Below are 25,993 nucleotides of genomic sequence, written 5' to 3'. Positions count from 1 at the left end.
TAGTTGTACTGCTGCGTGAAACCCCTGGTACGTCACTCTGAACGCAAAACTCATTGATTTCTCCACCAATAACCATTCAGAGGAACAACTGTACGTCAATCCAACAGTGCAGTTTTGCGAGCTAATATATTTTTCCTTCTTGCAGACGCTGGTTTTCTATGTCATTTGTCTACAGTGTTTTAAGTAAACCTTCTCCAAGCTCCTAGACTGAAGTGATACAACATTTTCTAATAAATAACCATGACTTTTGCTAAAGGAAAACCAAAAAAGAGTTGGTGTCCATCAAGGCATTCTGAATGTGGCATTTGTCCAAAGTGTAAAGACAAAAATGTCTTGTTTAACGGGGTTGAAATTGTACTATTTCTTGGACAGGAGGAGAATGGTCTCCGCTATTTCCTGGACAACTGGTACTGATTAGCTTAAATATTAAAACAGTCAACAGAGGCATGTGCCTGTGTGTCAGTCAGCTGCTCAGGATAAACCACCTTAGATGTTAGCACACCAACTTTAATCTGTGTCCCTGCTGCAGAAGTCAATACCGACCATATGGAGACATGGAGTCACGTCTCCAGTAATTGACAGAATTTTAATACCAGGACCAAAACTGAACAATCAGCAGCATGCCAGGCTCGTCCCGCCCCTCAGTTTAAGTGACGTATCAAAGAAGGGGAAACAAAGCCGGCGTCTGACGGACAGCGACCTCTGCTTCCTGTCCGTCAACACAACAAAGACATCCGCCATCCATTTACAGGCAGCTGCCGCTCCAACAATCTGAACCCAAACGAATTACTGTAAAGAAAAAGGAAATCACGTTAGGGACGAGAGTGGAAGTGGAGAGGAATCACGGCCTGTTGTTCTAATATTAGCGCTGCCATTGTTGTGGGTGAAGCCTGTGAATGGTCGTAATACGCCAGCAGTCACTGTGATTACATTTCGTACTCAGGACAATGTTCAGAATAATTTGTGTGTGTGTTGCGTGTCCATTCTTCCCGATGCATTAGGGCCAATCAGGGGACGTCAGTGGTCCTGTTACTGTCTGATCCACTGCTGTGAGTAACAAGATCAGACCAATGTTTAGGGACGATATCGAGCTTTTATTTCATATCAGATATCGGTCGGTCGCTGTTGTAAAAACTGGACTGATACTTTAATTAAAACTACCTGTAAAAACAACAAATTTAGTTTTCACTTGGGTTCTTATTTGATTGTCCCTTAAGTTATCATTTTAAATGCCTTGTGTTTTTTTTCTATGTTTTTATTATTATTTATTTATTATATTATATATATTAAAGGTGGGGTAGGTAATTTCGGAGAAACCAGCACTAGAATTTGAAAATACACAACCAGAGAAAATCTGCCACTTCCTTACAGAGCCCCTCCTCCAACACACACGAACGCGCACATGACCAATGAGGGCACGAGATAAGTTTGTGCACAGATGGAAGGCTGACAGGCAGGTAGGCCATCCAGTTATTTTAGCCGGGCCGACTCAGATGATTGGTCGTGCTTTTTACAGCGCTACGGCTTCCACAGATGATTTTTTGTCAAAGCACTTAAGATATTCATTGCTATCAGGATGTTAAGAGCATTCCATGGAATATAACAAAAAGTGTATCTTGAGCCGGTTTCTCAAACTTACCTACCCCACCTTTAAGTCTTTGTCTCTTTGTCACGTACAAAACATGACCAAAAGGAAAAGAGAAAATACATCATATAATATTTACCAAACATATATATTCATACAAAGTTATTCCTAGACAATTATATACTTTTAGGGTGATTTATTTAGCTAATTTCTGTCAACTAATGATTACTTTAATATTCCGTAATATTTTTAAATCAGTCCACATAGTCGATAAAAGTTCAAAAATAATGAAAACATTTTTTTTAAATCACACTCCAAAATAACAGTATTTTAACTTCTCAATAATTATTTAAATAAAACATAAAAAGGACACATTTTAAGGACCAAATGTAATGTTTTCCGAGTAATTTATTCTACCTGAAAAAAACATAGTTGCAATTTTTTTGTAGACAGGAAAATATCCGCTACCAGTAAAACAACAAATATATTCTCCCATCAAAAACCAGAATCAATCAACCCTTCCACATGTGCATGTGTGTGTGTGTGTGTGTGTGTGTGTGTGTGTGTGTGCGTGCGTGCGTGCGTGCGTGCGTGCGTGCGTGCGTGCGTGCGTGCGTGCGCGTGCGTGCGTGCGTGCGTGTGTGTGTGTGTGTGTGTGTGTGTGTGTGTGTGTGTGTGTGTGTCCTTTTGCATCACAACCTGTTTAGTCTCTGTGTTATCGACACTTCCTCGTCCACAGCCGCAGGTCAGGCAGCTGAAAGAGACAAAGCGAGAGCGTGCGGAGCGAGATGGCCGAAGAAGAAGAAGAAGAGGAAGAAGATGAAGGAAAAAAAGGAAACGTTTCACCGCTTTCAGAGAGACTCCATCGGTGAGCTGCCCCCCCCCCCTGCCTCAACCCTCTCTCTCTAATCACATTACCCAAGAAAACTTTTACTTATGGCTAATGGAATTCGCTTAAAATTGAGCGGCTTGGGCGAAAGTTGATTTGCATTGATCCAGATATGTATAGAGCCAAAGTCAGTCTATCTATTCTGTGAGGGAATTAAAGGCCGCTAAGCCTATAGAGCCAGACTGTATAATCCTATGTTAAAAGATCAATACTGGCTGGAACCCACGTGAGCTTTTTTCCATTGTGTGTGTGCCTGAGTGTGTGTTTTTATCCCGAATGTATATTTTACCTGTATATCCTTCAGTTTGTGGGAACTGGCGCTCCTCTGCTGGTCTCTGGCCGCGGTTCATCGTGAAGGACGGGCTCTTTGGAGCGGGTTGAAGGGTGTGGTGGGGCTTTTGCAGTCAAACTGTTAACACCATACAAATAAGCGCGGCTGCCCGGCGTTTATTTAGTTTGACACCCATCGTCTCGCGTGCCCTCTGACAGCTTTCACCCCCTGGAAGAGTTGGCAGCCAAGAAGTGGTGCAGCTCTGGCTTCGACGATCAGAAACCATCTGGATGTGAAACAGCGCACAGCTCCTGCACATTTCTAAGAAACATCAACAACTCATCTGGCAAAAAAGAGGCATCAGTGTCCGAGCAGTCGTAGCATCTTCTAGTTTAGATATTCTGTCCAATAGTGATGTGCAGACTGACTCTTTGTACAAATTAGGTTCCTTTAAACATTTCATACCTTTACAGTGTTGATACATTTTGCATAATATGGCATCAGTTTCTTCTTGCCAATTTTAAATTACATGCATGTTTGACTGCTAGTGCTGCCCACCCCATAAAACTCTTTGATGCATTACCCGTCATAATGAAAGTTTACATGAACAAAGACTTTCCTTTCTGATTTGTTTCTGGTAATTTTGGACATTTCAGAGGTTGTTAATCTTCGCTAACAAATTGTTGCTAAGGTGAACCAACATTACGGTTTATAGACTGGACAGAAGAAGACCAACAGGAAGTAAACACTAACGGGAACAGTAGAAGAAGACAGACAGGAAGTAAACACAAACAGGAAGACTGTATGGTCTTTGGTAGTGTTAATGGAAAATAAAATGTGAACAGACTTGGACAGTTACAGAAACATTAATCAGTGCTGCCATCATTTGAAGTTACGTTGCTGTCGCCACAGAGTTAGCCGTTGGTACGCCTTGAAAAATACCGTTTTTTCTTAGCAGAAGCAATACCTCGTTTTCTTATATCACAAAATAATCAACATTGTCAATCAAGTCGTTGGTTTATGAAGTATCTAAGCTGATAGAAATGACAGGCGAAACTACAAAAATAAGACCCAATTTGTAACCAGAACAATCCTTTACACTCAAAGCTTTTTCCCGGCATCCTCTTATCGCCAAACGTCTATTTGCACCATCATCGTGTTAGCATAGCTTCAGGAAACTCTTCTTTCTTTTGCATGTGCTTAACATGGAGTCAAAGAGGGAGATTAGCTAAGTGTTCAAGCCTAATCAAATCACAAGGTTTTAACTGGGCGACATTGATCAGCTCGGGCAAATAATTCCTCGTGGCAGTCCATCAATCTCATCCATATTCACTCCCCCCCCGCAAACATCTCCGCGGTCCCCCCTCAAACCCCGAGAATGTGCTAAATGACCTCACACACACTGACAGCGTCGCCACACACACACCCGATAGTGACCTCATTGATGAGCCAAACACACACTCACACACACACACACACTAATCAGTCAGGAGGTCACAGCGAACCCATCATCATCACACCGGCTGCGATGGACAGCAGCAGCAATGACATTGGCGAATCTGATGACTAAGAAAATCCAAATATAAGATTAGTCCCTCTGACTATCCGGCTCCTAAGTGCCACTCCACACAAATGGGGCCCTAAGAAGATAATAACCCTACAATTGCTTTTATAGGGATGGAGTTATTCAATTACAAGCCTCCAGAGTGAAATGTTGCTATAACTGTACCACGGCCGGGAGAGTCTGGGAGAGGAGACTTTTTTTTCAACAATCGTTGGATATAAGTAAACGTGGCGTAAAGTTTCCAAGAAGAAATGTGAGTTTATGTGTAAAAACTCGACATAAGAACCTTCTTTCTTGTACATGTATTTTTGTCCAAGATGGATTTTCAAGTTACAAAATACTTCACTCCTCACCATTGTTAGGTTGGTCGACTTTTTTCCACTTGGTAGAGGAAGAATTACTTTTACGGGTAAATCAATATCCGCAATAATTATAGAAGGAGTTCAAATGGCAATGTTTTTTAATCTGGCAAAATGATCTAAACAATGTTTGGTCATCTTTGCATGACTAAGCGTACTTTTAGGAACACATATAGGCCTGTTAGGCTGTTCCCTGTTAGTTCAATTTTCTGGAGGACAGCATCACTTTTCCGGGTGTTTCCATGCTAAAATAAATTGCTGTGAAAAATATTGTGTACGAACCCAACACAGAATACTGATGAAGACCATGTTGTACCTAATACTTCACCCTGAAACATACTTGCTGCACACATGGCCTTAAAAGATGGTATGGTGTTCTGCACACAGGTCTACATCTTGCATCAGTCACATTTGGGTTTCATTTGCATACTAAGATGTAATCAAACTGCCACCTTCAGGGTCTTATAACAAGTAATAGTGAAAAATGACCAATAACAACCACAATCTCTCCTACAACCCTCGACTGCAGGCTGAACCACAGTATTATCTTTACCTCACAAGTGAGAGTTAAATAACTGAAGTTATACGGAGCCAAAAATCTAATAATTTGACATATTTTGTGCCATTTTGGAGATATTTGGACGGTTTAAAGAAAGAGCTTCCAGTTCCTGTTACTTCATCCTCACATGACAAATTATATTTTTACGTACAATTGTTTTTTATAAGCAGTTTCCTGTAAATTGTTCTTAGTTTCAACTTACTGGAAGACAGAATCACTTTTCCGGGTGTTTCCATGTTTGGTGCGATCAGATATTTTACAATCATTTCAAAAGGAGTTCAGATAGCATTGTTTTCCGATTGGAAACCAATCTTAATGACACATGAGCATGACTTTATACAATATGCTGATAAACCGCACGTTTTATTTAATACTCCTACCCCAAACATACTGCATGCATGGCCTTAAAAGATGGTATGTCGTTCTGCACACAGGTCTACATCTTGCATGAGTCACATTTGTGTTTAATTTGCATACTAAGCCTTTTTAACGTCACCAAATTGAATCAAACTGCCACCTTCAGGGTCATATAACAAGTAACAGGGAAAAATGACCAACAACAACCACGATCTCTCCTACAACCCTCGACTGCAGGCTGAACTACAGTTTTGTCTTTACCTCGCTGAACCTTTCCACCAATGAGAATGAGCGGCTGCTGTGCGGGGGCTCCGGCCGAGTTAACGAATGAGAGGCTTTGACCATTCTTCCTCTTCTCGTTGGCAGCATCCACTCAGAGCTGTTGAAAGTCCGGAGGCAAAGCTCGCCCTCTCCCCAACCCGCTACCTCCAACTTAATCCTGTTTGTCCCCGTTTACCAGGATTGAAGTGGAGAGGCCTCTCTGGACCCCCAACCCCCCGCTGCCTCCCGCGTTTAAAAACATTCCCTGGACCATATCTATGTGCCCTCATCCAGGACAACTTCTATTACTTACAAATTACAGGCTCGGTAACCCAGTTACCCAGCGAGGCTCCCGGTCCTCTGAAAATCGACAGGGTTTCCAGGGGACAGCGGCCCGGGCAAGGGCAAACCACAACTGAGAGGAGTCTTTATAAAGAGAGATGTCACACATATGTGCAGGTACAGTACCTCATATCCTCTACATTCAGAGTTAGAGATTCCCCCAACTCACCGTCGATTTAGGGCCAGCCAGAACGTTTCAAAGAGGTATTTTATTCAACGTTGCATCATTCAATCAGGAAACGCTGCTATTTTATAGAAATTGTTATCTCTTTATTATTGCTCTGACTAAGTGTTCAACTGAAAACGTTTTGCATCGTCCACCAAGCTAGCTAAAGTGGCTCAAGGCCTCTCTCTTCTGCTGCTGGCTCTGGAGCTTTTAAGCAGCCTCCTCGTTGGATCAATGCAGCTCACCTGGGCAGAGCTACTGGAGGTAAAAAGGCACAGGGAAACACATACAGCCGTAACAACAATCTAAAAAAGAAAATTGTAAAAACAAATGTAATGCTAACCCTAACCCTAACCCTAACCTTGTTTATTATTATTATTATTATTATTATTATTACTACTACCATTTTATATATTTTTCTTACATTTTATATTATTATTTACATTTTACATGTCACAGTTTATTTCATGTTTGCACTGTATTGCATGTTTTCTTATGTCATTAGGTTCCAAATGAGGAGATTATATATTTTATTATTTTTTATATATTATTAATCCCCCGTTTCCTATTCAAACATTGTTTATATTGTTTTATTTATATTTTAGTTATTACTTTCCATTTTTAAATGCATGTTGGAGCCTCCCGCAGGGAAACACCCTGAAATAAACCCTTAATAAAGTATTTTTAAACATCATCCGAGGCGTGTCCCATGTCTCACCTGCACCACCTCTCTAGACCTCGGCCTGGGTTTTAAACACTTTTAGGGACACTTGGTTGACTTTATTTTAAGATATATCCCCTCCCTGTGTGCCTACTAACCCGTGTGTATTTTATATTTTATATTTTACATATTTGTTTTATATTATACATATTTTAACATTTGGGTTGATTTTTATTATCAGCACTTGTTTTTAAAAGCACTTATTTTTAAAAGCACTTTTGTGTATTTATTTTATCATTTTTTAACACTAATTTGACCTGCTTGCCGATTTTAAACAAAGTCAACCTCGGTCCTTTTAGCCAGATGTTTTTTAACCCACTTACCAGGTCTTTTACCAGATGCTGTGGGACGCAGCCTCGGACACTCCACCGGGGGAGACCCCCTCGGGGGGGCAGGAGTACAGGTTGTAACCCCGCCGCATACTGCTGCAGCCGCTGCTCTCTTTTATCCCTTTTATTCCATTTTTTAAAACATTTTTAACCCAGACCAAACAGGGCTTTTATAAACTTGTATTGGTTTTACTACAGGAGTTTTTAAATAGGTTTTTAAACACAAAATATTGACTGGAGAGCCCGTTCCCCAAAACCCTAACCCTGAAATGAAAAAAACAGTAGTACTATTGTACTGTAATTTGGGAAAGGTACAATGTATCTGCAAAAACTAATAATTCGATGCTTATTAGTCAAACAAAGTCTACATTTTATTTTAATTATGATCAGAATATTTGATACGTTTGTTGTCACATCACTTACACATTAAATCGATCATCACGTGCCTCCATTGTCCCCAGAGAGATGCTCGGTTAAGACTTATAACAGCCATTAAAATTATTGATTGTTCATCGTCAGACACTTTTGGAGGAGTGCGGGTGGAGATGTGCCTGCGGATAATCACCCATGATCCTCTTGGGCATCTGGGATTAAGTGTATAGTGGTAGATTGAAGAGAGATCCAATCAAACTATGGGGATAATTCATGTCTTGGATACTAAATATGCAATACAGTTTTTGTCACATTTAGTGACCGCTCTGAACTCAACTATCTTTCCTACATTTAAAAAAAACCTGAGAATGGATATGATTACTTCATTGTTTTTAAATCAAATTAGAATAGTTGCATACCGACATGTAATCCTTTACTTTAGCTGTAAATAATTCAATGTTTGCTGTAATAGATGATTGTATTCTCAGTCAAATAAAGGACTTAGCCCACCATGGATCTGACTTCAGGATGTAAATGAATATGTATGTGTGAGAAGAATAGATGAATTATCATGCAGTAAGTTCTTCATTGGATAATACAAAGTTCACTGACAGAATTTATGAAAAACTTTAAATATTTGTCGTTTTCTCCAGCCTGTGCGACCACCCTTGTCGTCTGTCTCATTAATTGTGTTAGAGCAAAATACTCAGCATCCATTCTTTGCTGCAGACTCGGCCCTCGGTGCTGATCCTGCATCACAATACCTGGATGCTGCTTTGTTTTCTCAGTAAACAACGTCTCATTTTAACAGTGGGGAGAGTGACAGCTCGGCTCAGAGAGAGACACTTAAGCAGCAGCTTTGTTTATCTGCCATCAACGAGTGTGAACAATGCAACAAACACAGTCATGTTCAGAAACTGATTTCTTTAAAAATATGTGTTTGTTTATGTTTTGCACATCACCAATTTCTGAACCGCTGGCTTCTTTACAACCTGGATGATGGCTTGACTGTTGGTGTTTCTTGACAGCATGCTCCACCCAAACTAGTTATTTACAACAATAACAATTTCACTGCATAACCAATAAAGAAATTTGGATGAATTACAATCCAAAAAAAAAGTTTAGGGAGATGGAAATTATCTAAGAAACATTGGATTATGTAAACAATATTATCACATGTGCAATATCATCATTACCTGTACATTGCAACATTATTTATATGTTCAATCCACCTGTTTTTAGACATTAAGCTACAGTGAAGATGTTCTTACCTAACCCTGACCCCACTGTCTCTTTTCCACTTTCACTCGCCCTCATGCTCCCTCCTTGTCCTCTCTTCGTGTGAGCGTTTATTCGTTGAGCCAGGCCAGTGAGAGGGGCTTTAGAGGCTGTGTGATTTACGAGTCTTTGATAAGTGCGGAGGTGTGGAGATCTCGGGACTCGCAGACCTGTTGGAGCGACCTGCGGGAGGGGATTAGGTTAAACTAACTCTCAGTCATTTACAGTTTATCACACCGCCGCTGCTTCTGCCAACTACTTTAGAGCACTTTCAGCAGAGAGGGCGGCTCTGGGAAATTTCACACAGATGGAGGCTTTATTGTTCTTATCCCGACACACACACACACACACACACACACACACACACACACACACACACACACACACACACAGAAACACAGGCTTGAAGCCAAATATGACGTATGCACTCAGATGTGTTTATTGGAAAGCCATAATATCAATCAACTAAAGAAATTGTTTTGTCGTACTATTTATCAGAAAATGTTGTCTTGGTTAATACGAGATTCACATAGGGTCATACAGAGAGTCCGCTCACGGTGGGAACACTATGATTTAACCCTTGTGTTGTCTTCATATCAACGTTTTCCCTCCTGTTTTAACTATTTATAAAGTATAGAGCATAAACAATCAACCAAATCTACTTATTACCACGAGTTGTTGGTCAATAGACTTAATTTACACAAAATTAAACCTAATTTCTGAGTAAAAAAAAAAAGACCACAGATGCGATACATTTGAATAAAACCCCGGACCTAATGAAAGCGATCATAAATATTTTCTCGTTGAAAAACGTAATGGGGTTTTTATGGCACTAACATAAAATAGACCTTTAACCCAACATAAAAACACGTGGGAACATTTGACCCGAGGACAACAGGAAGGTTAAAGCTATTGTGTCTTTAATAATAATAATAATAATAATACATTTTATTTGTAGGCGCCTTTCATGACACCCAAGGACACCGTACAATTTGTTAAAAAAAAGAAACCGCTAATAGGCAACAGAACATGATAAAAACACAAACAGGAAATCATGGAGGAGACAGTCAAGTGGACACAAATGAAACATATAATGGGGAGCACTACAGTGAGTAGGCAGATTTGAACAGGTGGGTTTTTGATTGGGATTTGAATGTGGTGATTGTGTCTGACTGTCGGATGTGCGGGGGGAGGGAGTTCCACAGTTTACCTAATATTGTTAAGATTAAAATGTAACCAAAAAAGATGTGTGTAATGTTGTGAACAAGGCCGTTTTGCCCTGCAGCCACTTTCCCAGAGATCCCAAAATAAAGAATAAAGAGCGGGATGTCAGGATTTAAAGCTAATGTCTTTTATCAAACCTGATAATACCTTAAATTAATGCAATTAGTTACACAAATTCTTGGACCCATAAACAATATCTTCTCTGTCTCTATCAGTCGCAAGTGATTTCCTCTCCTTCACTTGCTGATGCTTGCACACACACTCACACCCTTCACACACCACCTTGTGTCTCCTCCAGTTTGCCTCCCCACCACCAGACCTCAAGGCCAACGAGCACAGTAAGTAGCTAGCTAATTAGCTAATAACCTGCTAATCGAATTCACAGCCGCCGGCCCTTTAAGGCTCAGCGCGGACGACCATTAGCATCAGCGACTGTCGTCAGAGATCTGATCCGTCCAATATTCAGCCGCAGAGCCAACCAGCACCTTTATCATTTCACAGGCCCTGCTGATAACTGCCCTCCTGTCTGAAATGAAACGTCCCTTTAAATGTCTGCTTTTACAGTAAATTACCACACACTCACACACACTCACACACACTCTCACACACACACACACACACACACACACACACACACAGAAACACACATTGCCTTTAAGAGCGCAGAGCTCTCCTCGCCTCCCCAATTAGGCGTCTAATTTGGCTAATGGAGCATTAATGGAGAAAGAGGCTGCTGAAGACCCGAGCTCAGCACAATGTCCTCCAAACCAACATTACACACTCACACACACACACACACACACACACACACACACATACACACACACAGACACACACACACACACAACATACACACACAATCTTCTGTTACGCAAACCCCTCCACCCCCTACCCAATACGACACACACACACACAGATTAGATTTCACTAACAATAGTATCAGAATGCCCCTCTCTGGAGACAAGACACACACACACACACACACACACACACACACACACACACACACACACACACACACGCACATACACACACACAGTTTCTCTTGACCAGATCCCCACATACAGTCTTATATGCACACATAAACATGGGACTCATCCAAAGATATCAGATGTTTGAAATGTATCCACTGGACACATTTCTGCAGCTAAGTTGTCGTGAAGAACGTGCCTTATGGCTAAAACAAGTTCATTAACGTTAGTGAAAGCATGTAATCATGTCACAGTAGAAGCACATAACTATATAGAAATATGCACAGTATCAGTATCACGTATATTGTTGATTATTTATTTTTTTAACTCTGAAACACACACACATGCCTGAACATCTTTAACCCAACACATTTACAGAGAACACACACATCACCCTCATTAAAGGATGTGGACAGCATGGGAACTACTGCAGCGCTGTTGAGAGGAGGATCAACATGGCGCCATCACCCTGCTCCTTATCAAACCCCCCCCCACACACACACACACACACACACACACACACACACACACACACACCCACGCTGGTGGTCATGTACTGTATATGTACATAACCCCTTGGTGATACTCTAAACACGTTCGACCTGTCTCTGCTTCAACCGTCATATCTCTGACACGTCTCAAATCAAATTTTGAAGATTTAATACATTAAATAAAAACTAAATTCAAACCCCTACATGTTTCCTGGAAAGCTGACACATGTTGAGGTCATCACCCTGTAAGCTCATGTTTCAGCAGCATGAGTGAATATTGTCCAGTGTGTTGCGATAAGGCCACAGTGAACTCTTGCCTGGACGCCTTGTTGGGCTGCGTTGGAGTTTCCAAGGCATGACGGCGCTGGCGACAGCCGTATCTGACGCTCTGACCCTTTTCAAGTCAGCCGCTAGCACTTCAATCTCTCTCTCTCACACACACACACACACACACACACACATCCTCCCCACATCTGTAGATAGTGTCACTGCTCCAGTCTCCAGGCCTACGATAAGGGGACCCCCTGAAAAAAAGAGGAGGGGTGCAGCAAGTGTTCACGGCAAGCAGTCTGAGAGTGGAAACCCATAGAGAGAGAGAGATGGTGTGTGTGTGTGTGTGTGTGTGTGTGTGTGTGTGTGTGTGTGTGTGTGTGTGTGTGTGTGTGTGTGTGTGTGTGTGTGTGTGTGTGTGTGTGTGTGTGTGTGTGTGTGTGTGTGTGTGTGTGTGTGTATGCAGTCATGCTAATCTCCAGCCCGGCTCCATAAACACTGTGGCCCCGCAGAGCCAGATCCAGCAGCCCTGCGGCTCCAGGTCTGATGCAACGCGTCACACCACGCTGCCGCCGCCGCTGCTGAACGACAACAAGACCAGATTAGCCCGGGCACTATCTGATGATGTCATCAATTGCAATTTCTGGTGATTGGGAGGAACATTTTTTTTACAGGTTTGGCTTCATTACATGACTCTTAGGACTATGAAGCTGTGAAAACATGTTATTCCTATTGACAAGTTAAGGAAGATAAACGCATGTCAGATTTAATAAGAATTTGACCATTAACTTGCAAATATGTATCTTCAAGGAAAACAAGACAAACTTAATGATGTCGCTCGATGAAAAGATAAAGATGGAAGGAACTTACTTTCTTGGCAATCTTTATCTCTTGAGATATTTTATTAAAAGCTGAAATGTTGACTTGCTGGTGGAACCAAAGGAAAAATCCTCAGATCAAGTCAAGTGGATTCCTCTTCTTGGGATCATAAATATCCATCCAACAGTATAAGTATTTCAGTTTGCACCAAAGTGGTGGACCAACCAAGAAACAGACCCACATAATTATAAAGACATATTGTTAGCATGACTAAAAACCCTTAGTTTTTTAGAAGATAATGATCCCCAAAATAGGGAAATCATTTTGAAGATAGCAATCTTGGTAATCGTCATTTGGCATGTCAGCTAGCTCGGTTGCTAATGGGAGAGAAGTTCAGGTAGTTTATATAAAAAACGTATTGGTAGCAACGAATTCAAGACGCTGCAGTAGCATCCTTTATTTTGGACTCTTTGTCTGGCGATTTATGGTGAATTTGTACAAATCTAAGACAATGGTAGGACCCTAGGTTATGATATTCCTTTAAAAATACTGCTTTATATTCATATTTAAAGAAAAACATGAAAACCTATGCTAGAAGATGTTTGGTCTGAGAACACCTACTTTTTCTTAGGAATTTCTGACCTTAACTATGTCTATAAAGCACATTAAATCCATCCTTAAATTTACCAAAAACATTATCTACTGTATGTCTTAGTTATTTAAAGAAACTCAACCGGCATGTCGCTCTTTATCACCGAAACATATACTGCTTACTGCTCTGCTCACTGATGTCGCCTGTAATATTTCTAGACGCTGATTGTCTCAAAGAACAGCGACGGTGTGTTTGTATTCGTCTCATCTTATCACAAATTACATTCTTATGAACATATTATTATTGTCTACGTGCGATTCCCCATTCATAGGAAAGATTACTGCAATTTTTGCTCTACCTCCGTTTGGATTGGCTGCTGGAGTTTAAACTGTGCTGTGATTGGTTGATAGTGAGAACATGGTTAGGTTGTGAGAGGCAGAGGCAGATAAGAGCCGGAGCCAGACCAAATAAAGACCAGCAGTCTGTTAGCATTCCTCACACTGCTCGATATCCCCCTACCACACACAGAGACATTCCTCTGCTGTCCCACAAAGAGACACATATATATACACTTTCAATACATGAATTTAAAATGTACAAGATAATGTTTAAGTTAAGGGAGAGTCCCAGTATTTGGGTTGCTCAAACATGTTGAAAGATGATAACTTGACAACTGCATTAAAGGACGGAGGACATATTCTGCTCATTTTCAGGTGTATATCAGTATGTAGTGTCTCTACTTTAAAGAGTCCTCTCCTGCTGATGTTCAGGTGTATATCAGTATGTAGTGTCTCTACTTTAAAGAGTCCTCTCCTGCTGATGTTCAGGTGTATATCAGTATGTAGTGTCTCTACTTTAAAGAGTCCTCTCCTGCTGATGTTCAGGTGTATATCAGTATGTAGTGTCTCTACTTTAAAGAGTCCTCTCCTGCTGATGTTCAGGTGTATATCAGTATGTAGTGTCTCTACTTTAAAGAGTCCTCTCCTGCTGATGTTCAGGTGTATATCAGTATGTAGTGTCTCTACTTTAAAGAGTCCTCTCCTGCTAATTTCCAGGTGTATATCAGTAGTGTCTCTACTTTAAAGAGTCCTCTCCTGCTGATGTTCAGGTGAATATCAGTATGTAGTGTCTCTACTTTAAAGAGTCCTCTCCTGCTGATGTTCAGGTGTATATCAGTATGTAGTGTCTCTACTTTAAAGAGTCCTCTCCTGCTGATGTTCAGGAACTTCGATTGAAGTGTGAATGAAACCACACACACATCCTTGTGACAGCAGTGTTATATGTTATTATATACGGATGTGCAATGTTGAGAGTCAGTACCAGCCTTTAGTCCTGCGTGGTGCTCATTGGATCCAGTGCTTTTACAACCGAGACATTGTTGTGTCATGATACAATGATACTCAAGAACTCAGTGAAGTTGCTGGATTCAAATATCTGGACCCCTTCAAGTATTTTTGCAAAATGTTAAACAAAGATTATGGCCCTGCTCTCAACTACTTTGCTTTCACTTTTACCTGCTGTGTTTAGACAGGTGGGTTCCTATTGGCTCACTTAACAGGAAGTGGATATTCATTGTTTCCTGTCAGAACCAGTTGTGACTCGGGCATTTCAAACTGTATTGGGTTTTCAGCCCAGATGAATGAGAAGCTGTCAAGTTCAGGACAAAAGCTCCCGAGTGGGAACTGCCTTCAGCCTCATACACGGAGAGCTTTCTCTACCTAAACACAACACCCGGGCGTCAAACACAACAACCGGTCGCTGGAAAAAAGACGCAGAGCAACAACGCGTACGCCCTCTCACACTTTCACTCATTCATGACATGGGAAGTAGGATGCCGTTCGTTACAAGCTGTTGTTGTGCTTGTGTCAGATTTTACGAGTGAATGAGGAGAAGTTAAGATCCTGTTCTTCGTGACTCAGACCACCCAGGCTTCAGTTACATGATTAAGAGACAGAAACATCAGCATAGTTCAACTATTTGGCAGCTTTAGGAACTTTTTTAACTCAACTCTAAATTCCTGATAAATGGAGGGTGTAGTACGCTCAATTTTAAATGCATTGATGCAGTCAACAGATGATAGTTCACTGTAATGTAGCAATGTGCCCATGCAATCCTTTTATGACATCATTTCCCTCCTGCTCATGGTTTGCCAGCTCCTCACACAGTTTTTGGTGACATTGCTGCCATCAGAAACTTTGGCCAATACATTTTTTTAGGCTAGAAAGAAGCCTGACAACCCTTTGGAAAAACTCCCAGTGGTGGACCTGCATCATTTCATTTATGGCTCTAAAATAAAAGTATTTCTGCAGAGCCACTTTGAAATGCAGGTATAAAAGATAGGGAAACATGAATAAAAAAAACCTCCCTCTGGAGAGAACTTCAGTCTTTGCAGACCATTTACATGCACACAAACTTATATAACACACAGCAGGAATGGGTGCCCAAAAAAGCCAAAATAGGGCCTCTTTAAGTGTTAAAATGACAGGTAATCTATTTAAATCCCTTCCACCACAACCTATTTTTCAGACTGGATCTAAATAATTGACTTCAAGTGATTGCCTTCCAAAAAAAAACTTGCACCTAAAAGATTTCGTTGAGCGTGTTGATGTTACAGGTCGCGCCTTAAGTGTGTAATAATACCTCCGTTCATTCAGGTCACCGACAAGACAAGACTTAAACCGCCTGTCGGACATTTTTATCTTTGATCTCTCAGGTTATACCTCAGTGTTCGCACCTCCTCTCTGAGCCGTGCTGTGGTGTTAACAGACGACACTTGGCATCTGATTATCCCCTCACTTCAAAGAGCCTAAATATGGCTGTTGTATGTGCGGCACAAATGTCTGTGTGTCCCATTTTGGGTATTCATCTCTGTGCACAACAGAACCTGTGTTTTTGAAGGTGTTTTCTGCAACTACGGCCCCGAGGGAATCCGCTGGATGAGCCACACAAGAGGAGATAAGCCCGGCTGAAGAGAGGCTGTCACCTTCTGCACCTGTGGAGAAACAGAGGGGAGCTTTGGGAGGATTTAAGGTGAGAAAGGCAGCCCACTTTGCACCTTGAATGCCTTGAAATGGTCCGCGGCCGTATAGCCCTGAGGGGAAGGAATGGAGAAACTGCTTCAGCAAGTAAACTTCCACATTTATTCCAGGAGATTATCCCGCTGATCTGTGTTAGAGCGCAGTGGATTCTGAGTATGGTAAATAAATGAGCACAAGATGAGTCAGTTTAGCACGAGCGGGGGCGTGAGAGAATTGTTATTATGGGATGTACGGTGGGCTCGAGTGTTTATAACAGGTGCTAAGGAAATCTGATGCAATTGATAATACTTCAACAGAAAAACAAGATTGGACGATCCCTGAAAGATGAGTCAGGTTTTGTGGATTGTTTTATTTTTTTTCGTTAATTGACTGCGTTCAAAATATGCTTTTAAAAATAATAGTTAAAAAAGATTCAGCTGATAAAACTATTGAATACAATTTTTAAATAAATTCATTAAATCTTGTCTGATGTTTGAATACATTTTACTCCAGCAGAATTTTTTTTTCAACAATATTGGGATGACTTAGTATAAACTGTTTTGGCTTCCTATCTCCTTTGAAAACGTAACTTTTTTGCTTCAAAAAATATAAAAATATTTGGAGTAAATAAACAATCTTAAACATTTCTTTTGTATATTTCGCCTGCAGGACGACATCCTAATCTATAAATATGAACACAAACCAAACTAAAGTCAGAAACCAGAAAGACTCAATTAGGAAATCATCATGGTTAGAGGAGTATTAGTTTTATTTCTGGTTTTCTCAGACATTCAAACATCGGAGAGACAGATATACGCAGCTATAAACTCGCCTGATGTTCCCAACTGCCTCCTTCCACAGGAGAGCGTTTCAGAGTCTGGTACTGCAGACGTGTTTACACACACTTAAGCCTCACTGTATTTATTGCTGACAGAATTCCCAGGTACTTATACAGTCAAAGCACCGTTTAAAGAAACACACACACATACACGCATACAAATAGCATCATGCACACACACATTTCTTACCCCTGAACGTGCACCTACGCTCCTCAAGAGTACTTAGCGCATTAGAGAAACAAAACAGATCTACCTCTCAGCACACACTTTAATCCTCAGGCATCCAGCTCTGGTGTGAGAGGGTCCGATGCCGAGCTCTGCACCCGGCACGTCTGCGCTGACAGACGGCGCTCCCCGTAGAACGAGAGGTCAGAGGGTCATGTGACCTATCTTCGGACGGGGCCAAAGCAGACACGAGGGCCAGGCCGCTAATCCAGCCATCCTTCTTCAATACGCTTTCACTATAAGGCAGAGCACCTTCTGCAGAACAGAAAGACACATGGTGTGTTCTTCAGAGATGAACAGTTGGGATGGACATTTGGCTGGAGCAGAAGGTCTACATGAACATTGAGTTTCACCACCTTCATGGAAATTGTTCCTGCTAATTTTGTATTTCATTGTTTTGCATTCAAACGCTTGATTTCAAAATGTTATTAAAGTAAAAGTACAAAAGTATAAGCATCGGGTACAAATCTAGTGTTATTTAGTGTTTAAAGTGGACCTATCATGCTATATTTGAATAATATAGTGTAGGACCATACCTATATAAGGCATATTTATACTTTTTTTTCCTTCAAAATACCAAACAGATCATGCATTTTAGCCATGCCTCATTTTGCTCAATTTGACATTTTTTAGCTCTGTTTTTGCAAGGGCAGATTCTGTGAGAACAGCACCATCTACAGGCCTGGCATATGTACTACAGCGTCTCCAGCGCTTTCGAACGGCAATGGCCGTGGCTGTCTCCTCCTGATTGGTGGAGTTGGCCCAATAGCCGTAGCGCCACCGTCCTGACGTCAGGACAGTGTTCAAATCTGGATCAGTTTTTATCAGATCCATTGCAGCCCCTTGTTTAGAGATTTGGGTATGGAGGAAAATAGAGAGGGTTGTGTTTTCTGACACTTGGTGAGTTCCCTGGAACACCGGGGACACATATTCATGTATAAAAGACGTACAAAAGTGCATTTTGCATGATAGGTCCCCTTTAAGTGGCCTCTTGACTTGAATGGTAAATATATATATATATATATATATTTATGCTGAATCCTTAGCTCACGCTCTTCTTCTCTAATCTTTGCTGATGATGCATTGATGTTTCTTGGTGAATTCTGTTAATCAGCATAACCAAAACCATTCACAGGAATCAGTTGAAATCACATTGTTTTACAGCACATGTGGTTGTAAAAAAATAATAATAATAATTCTGCAGGGTATATTGAAAACAGCATGGCTTGCAGTCAACAAGATTATGTTAAAGGCAGGGTAGGTAAGAATGTAGAAAGCAGCTCGAGTGCGCTAGAATTTGAAAGTACGCAGCCGGAAAAAATCTGCCACTTCCTTCAGACTTCCTTACAGAGCCCCTCCTCCAACACACACGGACGCTCACATGACCAATGAGGGCACGAGATAAGTTTGTGCACAGATGGAAGGCAGATGGAAGGCTGACAGGCAGGTAGGCCATCCATTTACATGTATTTTAGCCGGGCTGGCTAAAATGATTGGTCTGTAGTGATCACTGATTCATACACTGGGGTTACATAATCCAATCATGGAACTACAGGTTGGGGGTATTGTTTCCGCACGGACACATGTGTTGACGGTACCTACTGTGTACCTACTGTGTGTTCCCCCTTTCACTTTCTCTTCTGTTCTCGTGCTGCGACACGACAGCATGTACATTTCTGCTGCTCAGTAAAGTACAGATTTGCACCTTCGATGCACCGCTTCCGACTCCCTTCTCTCTGCACTACATTGGTGACCCTGACATAAGTCTCGCGAAGGATCCGAGACTGACTCGAACACGGCAAAAAGCGCTGCTTTTCTCGGAATGCCGGAGATTCTTGGAGACGTCCGTAGCTGCCACGTGCGCACGGACTGAGGCTCGGTGCGCCCCACGGAATGGCTGAGGACGTCGCTCGCCATTCCCGCTTCGTCTCGGCACTGGAAGGCAGCAAGCCTTCCTGCTACGAGGAGACGATGCACGACCTGCTAGGTATGGAGGAACCCGACTTCTACCTCGTGGGGCTGTTTCTTCGGGACATGCGGCTGCATGTCCAGGCTGCGCTAGCTAACACGGCTAGTGTTGAGCCCCACGCTTTGGCCGAAGAAGCTTGCCGGTTCTTCCTGGCCGCCCGGCGATTTACCCCTGAGGTGCTTGCCACTGCACGCTGCAGCAAAGTACAGATTTGCACCTTCGATGCACCGCTTCCGACTCCCTTCTCTCGGCACTACAGGTCATGCTTTTTACAGTACTACAGCTTCCACAGATGACATTTTGTATGTATTTATTGTCAAAGCATTTAATGTATTCATTGCTATCGGGATGTTAAGAGCATTCCATGGAATATAACAAAAAGTGTTTCTGAAGTGAATTACCTACCCCACCTTTAAGTATAGACAAGGCTCAAAAGTTAAAGTTCCCATTCTGTGCTAGGATAAATGTAGAAAGGGTTCATCTCAAATCGATCAATTACCAAATCCCACGAGTTTTATACCAACATGTGAAAGTACAGTTACTGATAAATCTCAGCCTTCATGCTCACATGTAAGTGAACAAGGACGCAGTGAAAACCCCACACTCTGTTAACCACATAAAGATGTTTGCTGCAAGAAGTGGATGTGGACAGTTTGAGAAATGGAGGCATTTACAATCTGCGGAGGAAACAAATGGAGGGCTGAACGAGTGCTAGCAAAGTACGCGATCGATCACCGAGAGGGAGGAGAGGAGGAGGGAGACGCAGGGAAACGTTTGAGCGAGGAGGGGAGAGGTGGAGGGAGTGCAGGGGGGGGGGGGGGGGGGGGGGGGGGTGTCTGCCGGGTGGGAGCAGATAAAGCCGAGCTCTGGAGGATTAACTTGTCTTGAGTGTGTTTCAGAGCCGGCGTGGTTGAGGGACAGGCTCTGCTGCAAGGCTCTGGAAGATCTCAGCAACATCCAGACTCTCTGTCTGCGCTCACACACTCACACGTAAACAGACAAATATGATGCATGAACACAAAGGCACAACACCCTCAATAGAGACGGGCAAACACTCTCAGCGTGAAACAAACTTCTGTTTCTTCTGGGTTTTAAAAGTCTGTCAGACTCATGTGTTGTTTTTGTTTTCTCCTTATTTAGGGATTCGTACTTCTGTCCATGTATCATTGGATTTCTGGTTAAAAAAAGTCTCTCCTGGGTTTCAGTGCATGCACATGGTCTACATAGTGTTCCATCCAGAGGGAGCTTCTCTCCCACACACTCCCCCCCCTTGCCTGCAACGCCTCCATAGGACTCCATGTTTTACGTATGTAACAATGGTAATAGTGACATCACTATGTAACCATTGCACTTCTATTGGCTAGCGCTCCAACACATTGTACGTGATAGGTTGCATGCTGGCAGTAACTCTGAGTAATGAGAGCCTGTCTCTGAGAGCTTTAATCAGCGAGCTACATGAGTTAGCGGCTCTGTTTCACACCGTGACGCTCTCTGCTCTGACTGCTTCGTGGTGTCGGTGAGGAAGGTGACAGTATCGCGGTGTGAAAGCGCTGATAGGAGCTCGGCTTTCCAGAAGGTTCCCACACGGAGCGTCTACAGAGCCGACACTGACAGCACGACAGGAGACAAGCGTGCCTGCTGTCAGCCATCAAGGACCCAGACAACTCAGCAACTACAGCATTACCAGTGCTTAGATTATTCATTATTATTCATTACTTTGAGTTATTTCCTAATTCAATTATCTAAAATGATCTGACGTTAACTTTTAATTGTTTAAGAAGTCGTTTGTGTCCAGAGATTTCATGATTTGGAAAGACCTTGTGTTCCTTTTATGGTAAAATGATACTGCTTCTTACTGTAAGTTAAATAAACCAGTTTAAAGAAATCCAGGTAATTCGATGGGATTTAGGCTTTTCTACAAGGATGATAGGAACAGGGATCTTAATATACAAAATGTGACATTATGAAGTTTTGACATGATTGCAGCTTTAGAAAAAAGATTTGCAGGTTTTTTGTTATCAATTCAATATTTGTTGTATGTTTTTTACTTAAACTAACTAGCTAATGTTGGGGTGCTTAAGTGAATCAATAGTGAGAGATCAGATTTTAAAAGTTGTAATATTTCAGCTAAAAGATACGTTTTGTTTTACATAATAAACCTGCTTCCTCATCTCTCTTTAAAGTGTAAAATGTGAGCAGAATCTCTCCCTCTCTCTCACACACACATGCAGTTATACACCCCCACAAACAAAAAGAAACACACACTTTGTATTTGCATTGGGGACCAAGTGTCTGATCAACAAGTTTGAGGACAACTCTTTCTAGAGGTCCTCGAAATCAGGTACACTTGCCTTTGCTTAGGTAACTACACACACACACACACACACACACACACACACACACACACACACACACACACACACACACACACACACACACACACACACACACACACACACACACATACACACACACACACCCTTGGAAAGAGGAAAGACAGATGTCCAGGTGACAGAGGGACATAATCCAGGCAGCAGGTGTATCTGTGTGTCTTATCTGTGTATTTCTATCAATGCATGTCTTAAATTGTGTCTGTGTGTGTGTGTGTGTGTGTGTGTGTGTGTGTGTGTGTGTGTGTGTGTGTGTGTGTGTGTGTGTGTGTTGTTCGGACGTCATCATTACTGTCATGTTGACAGCAGGACACACACGTAGTGCTGAGAGGAGTGTGTGTTGGCAGCCTCGGGGTGGTGTCTGTGTGTCAGCAGCGGTGAGTTAATCGAGCCATTACTCTGATTACTCCTCTGAGGCTCTGCCGTGAAACCGGAGTCATGGTTAGCATTCATTTAAAACAAAACATGAGTGTGTGTGTTTGTACCAGGAGTGTGTGTTGTTGCACAGAGAACATCTTCAGAAAAAGCTTCTTCATTGAAAGTTGAAGGAACGACAACTTCAACATTGTACATGAGCTTTTACAGTTACATCCAGGTATTTTCCAGTGTTTGAAAAAACTTTTAAATTCAGTTGTACACCTCATTGTTCATGGTTCAGTTTATATTTCATTAATTCAAAGTATTTTGCATGATGTGCTACAAAACAAGACAAAATCATTCATTATAGGGCTTTTCCTTTCACATGTCGTCCACTTTCATAGCAACAGTACTTTAAATTTACACGATTGCATTTTGAACATTCAGAAGTTGCATGTGAAAAAGTACGTTTCTTTTTTAATGATGAATCCTGCAATCCCATTACCTACAGTATTGAATCAAGCCCGGCTGCATAAGTGGGCCTGTGATAGCAATCTATGTCAATCTTAAAGTCATTGCATAACTTGTTTATTTGATATATCATTTGTTTTTTTGGATTGCATCATTTCAGTCCCAGTGTTTATTCAGTGAAAGTACATATCACAGAAATACAGGCCGCATTTTAAATCATAATTATAAGTCACAGTTATGAAAGACCTGAAGACTGATTTCGTTATAACGTGTTCTACGTTAATAAAGTACTCTACAACACTCATACCATCATCTTAAGATCTGTGTAGTGTCACCTTATTGAGTTGTATTTATTGTTTATCCTTATGTTTCTGATTTGTTTTAATTTAAAGCTATTTTCTGTTTCATTTCATGCATTTATTGTCCAATAGAAATACCTTTATATACTTATATACATAATATTCTTCTTCTTCAGGCTTCCCTACTCCTGTGCATTTCACTCTTTCACTTCCCTTCGTCTCCAGCATCCTCTTCCCTCAGCAGAAACCTCTTGTTTCTGAGATTTGTCATTTTTCTCTTCAGGAGACTCAGCCGGAGGACAGCTGCCTTTGTGTCGCTGTGGTGTTGAGCTCTGGTGAAAAGGCAACAGAGACGAGGCAATGAGCTAAGTGATGTTTAGCTCTTTGCCTGCTTCAAACCAACACAGACACACACACACACACACACACACACACACACACACACACACACACACACACACTGCTAAAAAGACTATCACAGGCCTACACACACATAAAGATAAAACCCCAAAAGTCATGTCAGTGCACTCAGCAGCCGTAGAAGCTGGCTCCAAACCTCTAAACAATCACCACACACACACACACAAACACACACACACTCACGCACACACACACATGCTCTGTCAGGCTGGAGTTGACGTTGACAGGCTGCTCTTTTGTCCATCATTCACCCGCAGACAAGAGCACAAACAAGAGGGAGAGAGAGGGAGAGATAAAAGCCCTCCCCCCTGCCCGCCGTAATCCAATTACAGGCCTGCAAATTTGATTGGCGCCCCAGGAGTGTGCCTTCAGCTGTCCGTCATTAGCGACTGGAGAACAGGGGGGCTTGCTGAGGGTGCTGTTAGCGTGTGTGTGTGTGTGTGTGTGTGTGTGTGTGTGTGTGTGTGTGTGTGTGTGTGTGTGTGTGTGTGTGTGTGTGTGTGTGTGTGTGTGTGTGTGTGTGTGTGTGTGTGTGTGTGAGACAGAGCAGGATTCACACTTGATCTCTGCTGGCTCAAAGACGTCTCCTCTGTCTTCATGTGCCAATGTCCGATGTATACCTCCCATTTAGCGTCCATTAGAACAAAATGAAGCACGGTGAAAAATGCCTTTTATTAGACATTTGTCAGATTATAAAAACGTGCTGCAGATTCCTGAGGTGGGACTCATTCTCACACGAGAGCCATGATCACAGTGGGAAGAGATAACAGGCTAACAATTAGGTTTAAAGAAAAACAAACACTTTCTGTTGTTTGTCTGATTAATGTCGGACATCCTGGTAACTTTTAGGAGGGGAATAAGAGCGGAAATGTAAGAGGTCTGGATGGCTGAGTGGATAAAGTGATGGAGAGTCTGCTGCACATCCAAGGCCAAAGTCAACATCTTGGTGAATAGACTTAAATGTATGCAGCTCTTTCATCCAAAGCACTCCCATTTTGGCTCTAATGTTTGCCATGTTTTTGCAATTAGAGGCAATTGGGGTTAATTGTCTTACCCAAGACACTTTGAGATGAATCAGATTGAATGGTGGTATGGATATCGTTCCATCACTTCAGCAAACAATATGTTTTATAAGTGAATAAACTGCTGAGTATTTGAGTAATTGCTTAATTAATTGGTCTAAAAACAATGTAAGACAATCATGAAAAATGACCAAGTCCAAGGTGATGTCTACAAATGTCTTGTTGTCAATGTCCCAAACCCTGAATATAATTACTTTACTGTAATACAAAAATGAGTTAAGCAGAAAATATCCGTTTATTGGAGGGTCTGACGTTTCTTTTTGCAATTGATTATCAAAATAGTTAGAAATGATTTCTTCTGTCGACTAATCGTTGCAGCTCTATCCTTGACTATTTTCCAAATTCTCGTATCTTGAGAAATATTTATTGAATTGCTTTGAAATTTGCTTTGGATTTTTGAGGCTTGAGGACACTTTGAAAGTAGGGTTCAAAAGTCAAAACCTGAGACTGATTGATTGATTAGCTCTTGGTTGCAGTCGAATTGTCAGTTTCTCTTAGGAACCTTCCTAACGGAGTGAAATTACCCGGAAGTCCCTCAGTGGCAGCCATGATAAGTGCCGTTCGAATTCTCTAGATGATAGGAAAGGAGGTTTCAAACTTCCTTTATAACCTCCTTTAGCTTAGGAACTACTGGACCTCCCTTTACGAAAGGAGAGGAGAAAATGCTGCCCCACAATGCTTTGCGGCCGCAGCATTTGCCGTCACACAACATTCGGCCGTTCACGGAAACAACCGATTATGACCGAGAAATGATATCATGAAAGTTACGGTGCTTATTAAGCATTTTAAAACGGTAAGTTGGCAAAGTGCTTTGTTTTGAACGTTCATCAGTATTATAATCAAAAAGAGAAATATGAACGTTAGTTTTTACTGAAATGATCAAATAAAGTCAACATTTCACAGTCTTTACTGAGCTGTGTGGGGTTTGTTCAACTTTTAAAAGATGTTTGATGGTGATATACACAGTGATAGATGTTAAGGACTAACGTTTATAATAAATACATTTGTATTGATTTTAAGATCTTTTCATAGTTCATACAATCATACGTATTGGGATCATTTGTATTAATGTGGACCGGAGGGAGAGGGTGACGAGCATAAGTTTCACTTTCCTTTTTTATTTCAATTCCAACTTTGGTCATGAAGAATATGTTTCTCTGTTGTCCCCGTTCATAAAGCATAAAACAACAGCATCAGAGCACGGTGCAGAGTCTCTAGATGAGTTTACAGTAGTCCCTCGTTCTTATTAAACATCCATGTTGTAGTCCGCTGTATAGTTTCCATAGTTTCCCCACAGCAGCAGACGCACATTCATGACGTCCGCTGGCGCATCATAAACACGTCGGATAGTGAAAGTGCAGTCGGATTCTCTAAAGTACCGCAGTCTCTTAAGTCCTTTTGAATTCTCCTATCCACTATCCCTTAACCCCATGACGTTTCACTCAGAGGTCAAGAGATAGACGATAGGGATAGACGATAGGGATAGACGATAGGGATAGACGAT

General features: G+C 41.6%; 1 protein-coding gene across 1 annotated transcript in view; it reads right to left on the bottom strand.

Annotated features, from left to right (window-relative positions):
- The window catches only part of LOC117494738 (ribonuclease inhibitor-like), a 28,385-nt gene extending 25,561 nt beyond the window's left edge, over positions 1–2,824 (bottom strand). The window contains exon 1 of the mRNA XM_034145688.1: positions 2,764–2,824. Within this exon, the coding sequence (XP_034001579.1) occupies positions 2,764–2,824 (61 nt within the window). The remainder of the gene's footprint in view (positions 1–2,763) is intronic.
- Positions 2,825–25,993: the final 23,169 nt, after the last annotated feature.

This window comes from Trematomus bernacchii, unplaced genomic scaffold (assembly GCF_902827165.1).
Source record: "Trematomus bernacchii unplaced genomic scaffold, fTreBer1.1, whole genome shotgun sequence".
Lineage (NCBI taxonomy): Eukaryota > Metazoa > Chordata > Actinopteri > Perciformes > Nototheniidae > Trematomus > Trematomus bernacchii.
The sequence above is the reverse complement of the archived record's forward strand: the minus strand, read 5'-3'. Positions and strand labels throughout refer to the sequence as shown.